At 41.7% G+C, this 8,552-nt stretch overlaps 2 protein-coding genes across 2 annotated transcripts in view; one reads left to right on the forward strand and one right to left on the reverse strand.

The window, feature by feature from the left end:
- The window catches only part of CTNNAL1 (catenin alpha like 1), a 57,380-nt gene extending 52,372 nt beyond the window's left edge, over nucleotides 1-5,008 (forward strand). Inside the window, exons 14-19 of the mRNA XM_059493373.1 lie at nucleotides 3-157; nucleotides 938-986; nucleotides 1,771-1,827; nucleotides 1,942-2,061; nucleotides 3,215-3,298; nucleotides 3,398-5,008. Of these exons, the coding sequence (XP_059349356.1) occupies nucleotides 3-157; nucleotides 938-986; nucleotides 1,771-1,827; nucleotides 1,942-2,061; nucleotides 3,215-3,298; nucleotides 3,398-3,559 (627 nt within the window). The 3' untranslated portion in view covers nucleotides 3,560-5,008. The remainder of the gene's footprint in view (nucleotides 1-2; nucleotides 158-937; nucleotides 987-1,770; nucleotides 1,828-1,941; nucleotides 2,062-3,214; nucleotides 3,299-3,397) is intronic.
- ABITRAM (actin binding transcription modulator) lies at nucleotides 4,675-8,513 on the reverse strand. Its single transcript, XM_059493385.1, has 6 exons — nucleotides 8,385-8,513; nucleotides 8,254-8,305; nucleotides 5,911-6,040; nucleotides 5,158-5,234; nucleotides 5,018-5,087; nucleotides 4,675-4,949 (listed from the first exon to the last, which is right to left on the reverse strand). Exons 1-6 carry the CDS (start codon nucleotides 8,446-8,448, stop codon nucleotides 4,821-4,823), a joined length of 522 nt encoding a protein of 173 aa, XP_059349368.1. The 5' UTR covers nucleotides 8,449-8,513; the 3' UTR covers nucleotides 4,675-4,820.
- Nucleotides 8,514-8,552: the final 39 nt, after the last annotated feature.

Here is an 8,552-nt window from a genome sequence, read left to right on the forward strand (position 1 = left end):
AGGAACAGGCGAAAATTGCAAAGCTTGGATTAGAATTGCATCTGCTCACATCTGATGTGGATTCTGAGACAGAGAAATGGGAGGACCAGGAGAATGAGATTGTGCAGCATGGACAAGGCATGTCAAGTATGGCCTACTCCATGTATTTATTTACCAGGTAATTTGAGTACACATGGCAAATTTTGGTGGGAAAAAGAGCATTAACAGTGTCTATAAGAAAGAACAAATTTTCATTTTCAGAGCATAATAATTGGGACTGTTTTAGAAAGGAACTTGATTCTGTCTGTAGACTTTATAAACTTTTGTAAATTTCTGAACTGTTTAAAAAACCCCTAATTTTAAACACCCCTTTATTTTTAAAGGGCTTAACATCTGTTTTGTTGGAGGGCATCTATTTAAATGTCTCTTGGGTACGGAAAAATCATTTTAAGAATCATGTTCATAAATACTTTGAAAATTAAGGGAATTAAAGCCCAAGTATATACCTGTAGATGAGATAGAACCGTAGATGGGAATTACTGATCCATGTACTGAAAAGTGTTTATCTGAAACTTGCCTGTGCAATGTCAGCTTTCTTACTTGAAGAATTTAGGTTTGCTTGCGGTTTTTTTACCAGAGCTGAGATTTCTTTTTTGTAACCTGCTAGTCCAGTAATACTCATTATGCCAGAGATGTGGATTTCTAGTCTTGTTCAGCTTATGAGAACTGAGCCATTGTTAATTCCCCAACAGTGCTGTAGCTACTGAGGTGTTTGTATAATATATTTAAGTCAGTTCTTGTAGGTAGTTGTGTCTAGTATCTTCTAAAAGACTGATATTTACAGTTCACTGGTGTGAACTGTAAGATGTTCAGTGGTGAGACTATTTTTTGTAAGTAGTAGGCAATATAATCTGCAGTCTGTAAATGGCATGTCTTCTGCTTTTGTTATTTCTCACAGAGGAGAAGGACTTCTGAAAACTACTCAAGATTTATTTCATCAGGCAGAGGTAATGTATTTTTAACAAAATAGGACATAGACACTCTGAGTGAAGCCAAACAGGAACTTCAGTGTCTGATTCCTTACACATAAGTACAATGTACCATGAATTGACTGGCAGTTGTAGACTTTGAGCAGCCTAACTCTGATACATATTCTGAAAGTGAGCTTCCAGTGTTCCAGTAATAGCTTCAGACAGGATCATTACACTGATAGATTCCAGCTAGGAGGAGGGATAGCAAACTGGCATTATGGCAAATAGAGTGGACTTCAGCACATCTGTAATATTTGTTGTGTCACGCAGCTCAGTCCCTGGTAGTGTTAACAGATACTAAATCCTAGTCTGAGCAGCAGGATTTTCGTGGGAAAGAAAGATGTAAAAACTTGCACAGTGTAAACAGAAGGGCCCAAATGAAGGGATGTGGAATGCTCTTTCCAAAATGCATACCTGTGTGTAACAGGAGACTTGTTACCTTTGAAAGGACAATAAACAAAGAGGCCAGGTGTCATCACAAAACTTTTGTGAGCTGCCAGGTGCAAAAAATAATTGGAAATTGGGGGTTTTGTTATATGTAAAGGGACAGCCTTTAAACTCTGCTTATCTGTGAGGATGGCAGTGTAGTTGTTATTTCAGAAGTCACTGCAAACTGCTAACTTGTGTATTGTAGATGTATACAATTATTACAAGTATTTCCTGCTACCTTTTTACTTAAAAGCACACTATTAAACCAGGAGGGGAAAAGCCTAACCTTCTGTTGTGATTCATTTTGTTACATGCTTTCTCCTTCTTTCAGATTTTTGCCACAGAGGGCACAAAGCTTGCTTCAGCTCTTCATGCTCTTTCTGATCAGGTGATGTATCTTATGACATCAGTGATACTGCTTAGAAGTTGCTTATGCTCCCTGCTCCCTTTATGCTGGAGTCTTTAACACAGAGTTATTTTGTCTTCCTGGACAACATACCAGGTACGTGGTGATGACAAGCCTTTGCTTCTGTTGGAGGCTGAAAAACTCATCACTATGTGCAAGCAGCTCCAGGCAACAGCTAAAGCTTCTGCTCAGGGTAAAAGTGCTACATTTACAAAGGTACAGTAAAAAGCTATATATATTTCTCAAAGTAACACTTAACTTGTTTTGAAATAAAGTAATTTACTAATTTATGCTCCAGTTAAAATATGGAATTAGGTTGCAGTAGTACTGTAATCCACTAGAATGCCATTCAGATAAACAGGAACTGTAATTAGGTGTACCTCAGCATGGACTTCAGGGATCAAAATTTTAATGAAGGTAATATGTATTTCTGCCACTGTAATAATTACTGTTATTACTGTTACTGATGCTTAACATAAATGTAACAAATTCCAAACCCCAACTCCACTACTGAAACACATTTGATTCTCAATAGGCAGCATCTACCCTGGACTGCTCAGGTTTTTTTCTGATATTCATATTTGCTATAAATAAATACATAGACAGTGAAAGTTTCATCACTGTTAACACAAGGAGGAGATCTGCAAAGATCAGAGAGGATCAGTATCCCTGAGCCAGAGGCAATCAATTTGAGCAAGACCATTTCCATGCAGCTGGATGTTTGTTTGCACATGGCTGTGGAAAAGGTGTTTCAGTTTTACAGCAGGCGTGAAACTGGCTGAAGCATACAAGCCACTCAGAACCAAACTGAGCACCCTGGGGCTACTGCATGGTTTGTTTCACACCCTCTGAATTAAATGGGAACTCCAGTCTGTTTCTACAGTGATGTACCAGTACATAGCAGTAACAGGTTCTCAAATTAATGTCCGAGGGCTCAGACTTGTGGCCTGTGCTGAGTGTTAAGATTTAAGATAACTTTTAGTGTAACATCAAACTAAGGCTTAAATGATGCTTGGCTCTCTAAATCATGCTGACAAAAGGAAAACCATAAAGAATTGTGATGATTCATACTTAGATCTTAAGAGCTCCTTTCCAAGAGACTTCTGTTACTGTTTAATATAATATTCTTAGTAGTTCATCCTCTTGGGATATGTCTGCTCAAGTTGTGCTTAACAGAAGGGATGCTCTTGTTTTACATGTACTATACAGAGAAGTTTAAAAAAAAGTAGGCAAACCCATTTGATTAGGAGATATTTTAACAGGATAAGTATTACTTTACCCAGTTCAAAACAGATCATCTCATGCCAAAAAAGACTGCCTAACACAAGTATTGAGTAATAGGTATTACTCTACTTACTGTCTTGTTTAGGTTGATGCATGCATTCTGAAAACAAGGAATGTGATGACTCTGTTATGTCAACTTCTTCCACTTTGCTGCAAATTACTGAGAAAGGTGAGTACTAGCTTAATCTGCACTACATAAAACTTTTGAGGTTTGCTTGCTTGGGTTGGTTGGTTGTTTTTAAGAAATCTTTCTTATATACATACACAGAGTAAAGCGGGAAATGGTTGTCTTAAGCCTGCTCCACCATGGAAAGAAGACAGAATACGAACTGGTACAAACGCACGTACTCCAGAAAGAAGAGTGGAGACATTTGGCATCAAGTCTTTAGAAAATCATGTAACAAACATGACATTTTTAGAGAGCAAGTAATCATAGCACTGAGAAATGCAGGAATTCCCATTTGACAATAACACTTGCTGAAGTTTCAATACTGCTTTCATTTGTGGAAAGTCAAGCCAGGTTAATTTGATATAAAACTGTTGACCTTTGTCACATCTAATAGATGTCCCATTACTTAGCCATTAAAACACAAGCTAGTCTAAATATTCAGTATTTTTATAATGTGAATGCCTTTCCTATGCTCGCTGTTGATACCGATTTTGTAATTAATGCTTCTGAATGTCTTAATGGATGTGTCAACCCAAAGATGCTGCTAAATAGACATTTTACATAAAGACCCCTGTGCTGCATATGCTACATGTAACACTACTGTTGAAGTCTGTAAACTCATCTCTGGCCTATGTCAGTCTGTGTATTTGATAAAGCAGAATCAGGAATATAGTCTGAAAGGCTGTGGCCTGAAGCACTGAAATGTTACCTTAGTTACAAGTTATACCTGCAATGAAGTCGTCTTAGGAAAAAAAAAATCTCTTTCAATCAATTCACCTCTGAATTTTAATCTTGACAAGATTTATCTCCACAAAAAACGTATTTCTAAGTGATTAATAGTTTCGACTTAAGCCCTTTTTCTTTTACCCTATTTGTAGATGGCAGTTGTTGCTTTTTCAGTTGTTGCTTTTTTATTAAAACTTTCTGAGCAGAATTTGAGTTGCCTGTAGAACCACTAAAGTATTATGCAGACTTGACATTATGCCATGTAAAACTGAAGAAAATAGGTAGTGATTATTACAAAATTCTGTACAAAGGGCATTATTTAACTTCAGGATACCATGAAAATACAACTTGGTATGAACTATGTATTTTCAAATTTATCTGCTCCTTGTACACAGGCTTTTGTTGCATTTTTGTTTTCCATTCACCTGTGTCAAACTCCATATTGTATTAGTTTAGCTAAATTACATGATAGCTAAATACTATGATTTTTCTGTATGTCCTATGCTTGCATTAAGCAGATGCAAAGCTGATTGTGGAACATAAATAATCTCCAACATGTCATTCTGAGCTTATTTAAAAACCTGTAGTGTTAGAATTCAGAGAAAAAAAAAACTTTACGTGAAGTTTTTACAGAAATTTTAATATACAAACTATTTTAACTGGTTTATTCTTTTACAAATTAAGGAGTTTAGTTCCTTTTAAAAACTGGCACTGGGCCTTTTCCATACTATAAAACAGTGTACAATAAAAGTGACTTATTCAGTATCAAACACAGATGGGAAGTGTAGAGTTGATTTCATGAAGCAGAACTGCGGCGTTTCATCAAAACTTCCTCGTACTCCTTCTGCGTCAGAAGTCCCTGAGTTATACTCTTGCTTTCTTCAAATTTGGGTAGAACCACTGCAATGTACCCCTCAGTTGATGGCTAAAAAGTGAGACTGAAGTTAGCAGTGAAATAAAAGCTGAAAAATAAAGAACAAGAAAGTGTCTTACCTTTTCTTGCAGAAGAGCGGGATTGCTAAGGATGTTCTCATTCACCTCAATCAGCCGCCCTCGTATGCAACTGCAAAAGTGTTCAGATTCTGTAGATGTGGGGGTATGGCAAGGTAGGGAAAAAATGGGAAAAATCTTACCTGTAAATGGTGTATTCCTCTCCATCTGATGAAGATATCCTGCACAGAGGGGCAAGTTCTGTTAAAAACTGAGCTCCCTGCATTTGGAAAACAAACAAACATGTCTGTGGTTTTAATTACATGGGACTTGTAAAAGTATTACCATCAGCAATGTCTAAAAGGAAGGATGTGTGATAGTTACAGGTCATTCCAAGTTCCAGAGCTGTGCTTCCCTACAGAAGGGAAGAAGCCAACTTAGTTATGTGCACAAATAAAACAGAAGCTTGTTACAAGCCTACAGATTTGAGTTTCTTGCAGACTAGCAATCTTGTATTTTGATGAGTCAGGGGAGAGAGGAGAGGAACAGCACCATGGCTTTCAGTAAAAGCAAGTTCAAATGCACCTTCAAAAACCCAGTACACTGAACTGCCCCATCTACTCTCTAGTTTCCAAATCCTTCACATCTTCTTGGAAATAAACTTCCATTATTTCAGGGATGTTTATGTCCCTCTTTACACTACCAAAAAGAACTGCTAGAAGCGAGTGCGCTTGAGCAACACTGGAAACCACCAGTGCTGTAGGAGCACTGCAAGACCCTGGCTGGGACAAGCAGACAAGCACATCTTGAGGAAATCTAAATTCTTCAAGTGCAGAGGGGCTGGTTTTAAGTGAAATACAGAAGTAACCTGCTGGGTTTCTCTCCAAGAAAGGACAGAAAAATCTCAGGCAGTGTGAGAGATTAAAATGAAAACTAAGGAAATCAAAAAGCCATACCCTTTTTGACTTCCCAGAGACCTTATTCTGAAGTCTGCTACAGTTTGCACTGATTTGGTAATTAACGTTTTTAATTGTTTTTCCACTTTGAAGAAGAGGGTGGGCTTCTGCCAAGGTGATGACACAGATTCTGAAAAAAAAAAAAATAAAATATAATTAGTCCACTGTAGTTTTAAGAAGCCACTCCTTCATGCTCTAAGCAAATCCCACAACCTCTTCTGCCGATCTTATTTGACACCTGCTGTACCAAACTGAAAATGGCATTCTGACCTAAAGCCATTCCCATGGAAAATGCTTCATTCTGAGATACCAGACTGGACTGTCAAAAGCCCTACACTTCTTACTGAAAGAAAACCACTGCTTGTAAATAAGCCAGTGCTGTTCTATCTGTTGCACCCCATGAGAGCATGGCTGGTTCATTTCAGCCAATAGTTGAAGTAGACACTAAGGTTAAGATAAGTAAAGCACGGTGTACTTTTGTCACAAAATGTCACACAAAGGAGTGTTTCTCAACAGCTAAAGGCCCTGTGCAGTGAACAGCTGAGGAATCCTTTGGTGACCTGGGCCTTAGTTAACTTGCTGCTTGCATTTCATTTTTTCTAACAGAGGGTTATTTCTTACCATGACACTGCACAGTTTGAGATGAGCCCAGCTGAAGAGACCAAGCCTGCCTGCCTGCCTGTGCTTAATGCACAAGCATGACTTGCCAGTAACTGAAGGGATGGGAAGCTATTCTGTTTGAGAGTATAAAACCTGCAGCAAGCACCAGAATCAACACAAGAGTGACTGCAGAGAAAACCAGGGCACAGAACCAGATCTCTCCCTGTGGATGCTGCATCCATCTCCCCACACTCCTGTGGAGTTCTGGCTGCACAGCTCCCACAAGAGGGAGCTGGATCCTGGTAAATGCATCCAGCATGTTCTAGCAGCAAAGCTACCTCCCTTCACCCCAGCCGCCTTCTAAGGGGAAGATGACAAATTATCTTTGAGCTGTCACCTGATGGAGCTGAGACCTCGCAAAACAAAAAAGCAAGAGACAACTTCACACTGCATAGAAACAGCAAGCTGAGCCACAGCTCCATACATAATAATGGTCAATTATTTTACAGAATATTTGGCTAAGCTGCTGTGGACTCCAAGGGTCTTGATATTTCAGAATTCAAAGCAGGAGAACAGTCTTCATGGACAATTGAACAGATCAGTGGCATTTAAACTTGTTTATATCAGACACCTGAGATTAGTAACCTTATATTCAGTATTCAGTACAAATGGGTGTCCTTCCTTGCTGTTACTGTCACCTGTTATTTGAAGGTACTCTGGTTTCCCTTTTGAAAGAATGGAGGAAGGAAACAGCCACAGAGAAGCTCCAACTCCAAAGGCTGCAGCAAGGTGATGGTTCCAGCCTGTGCCAAGCATACTCTTCCTTTTATTCTGAATTTCTAGAGCAGGCAACTCACCAGGAATGCAAATGCTGCCTCACCTTCCCTCAACCCATGAGCCACTGGCCCTGGCAGTTTTTGTGTGGATAGCAGATTATGTTCTTCCCTCTGGGACTGAGCACCCCAGAAATGCTCCTGATGCCCTAAGAGGCTGCAGCAGGGGGAGGTAAGGTATGGAAGGAGACTCCACATCAGGTACAGGTTATTTTACTCCATATAACTGGATATCCAGCTACATCCAAGCAGAAACAAGACACTTTCATATCTTGCCTTCACCATCCATTAGTACATGTGCATGGAAAAGTAATTAGGTTTTATCTAGAAAAAGCTAAATGTTTGTTCAAATGGAAGGATTTCTAAATCAAGTTGAAGTCCTTCAAAATATCATTTCACAAAGGCCTTTTGGAATGTTTCTTTTCTGATATTGATGATCACAGAATCAATTAGGTTAGAAAAGACCTCTGAGATCGACTCCAGCCTATGACCGAACACCACCGTGTCAACTAGAGCACGGCACTGAGTGCCACGTCCAGTCTTTCCATGAACATCTCTAGGGAGGGTGTATGGGCCCTTTCAGCAGGAGAGGGAGCGAGGACAGCACCACGGGCCCTGCTGAAGAGCACGAGGGGCTGTGGGGGGCCGTCAGGGGGGAAGAGGCCAAGCCTCTGTTTCTCACTGGAGCAATTAAAGGATGGGGAGGCCGATTTGTCACTCTGCCCTACTCCCACCTTCCCGGACAGCGCAGGCTCGCCCGGTGCTGTGTCCCAGGCCGACCCTGCCCGTCCCGGCTGCCGCAGCCACCGCCGCTCCCTCCGGGCGCAGGCCGAGGCCCGGGGCTGCGGCAGCGCCCTGGCCGAGCGCAGCCCGAGGCCCCCCGGGCACCGGAGCCCCGCCGGCCACTCGCCTGTTGGAGTGCTGCAGCACGCAGAAGTCCTCGCACGGCCGCCCCTTCACGTCTGCAAGAAGGGCACAAAGAGGAGTCAGGGCTCCGCCGCCCCCCCGGCACTGCCCGGCCCGGCCCGGCCCCGGCGGTACCTGGCTTGTACCAGCGGGTGAAGTAGCGCTCGGCGCCGCCCGGCCCCGCCGCCCCCTCAGCCATGCCCGGCCCGGCCCGGCCCGGCGGCGCAGCGCGATGACGGCGGGAGGCGGCCCCGGCAGCCCCAGCCCGGCCCTCTCCCCGCCCCGGCACGGGAAAGTCTGAGG

The sequence above is a fragment of the Ammospiza nelsoni genome, chromosome 1 (genome assembly GCF_027579445.1).
Source record: "Ammospiza nelsoni isolate bAmmNel1 chromosome 1, bAmmNel1.pri, whole genome shotgun sequence".
Classification (NCBI taxonomy): Eukaryota; Metazoa; Chordata; class Aves; order Passeriformes; family Passerellidae; genus Ammospiza; species Ammospiza nelsoni.

Bases quoted from the DNA above. Each gene is read 5' to 3' on its own strand.
- ABITRAM (XM_059493385.1), bottom strand. From the start codon at position 8,448: ATGGCTGAGGGGGCGGCGGGGCCGGGCGGCGCCGAGCGCTACTTCACC. The intron at 8,306-8,384 runs GTACCGCCGGGG...CCCTTCTTGCAG, and splicing joins CACCCGCTGGTACAAGCCAG to ACGTGAAGGGGCGGCCGTGC. The intron at 6,041-8,253 runs GCGAGTGGCCGG...TTTTTTTTTCAG, and splicing joins GTGCTGCAGCACTCCAACAG to AATCTGTGTCATCACCTTGG.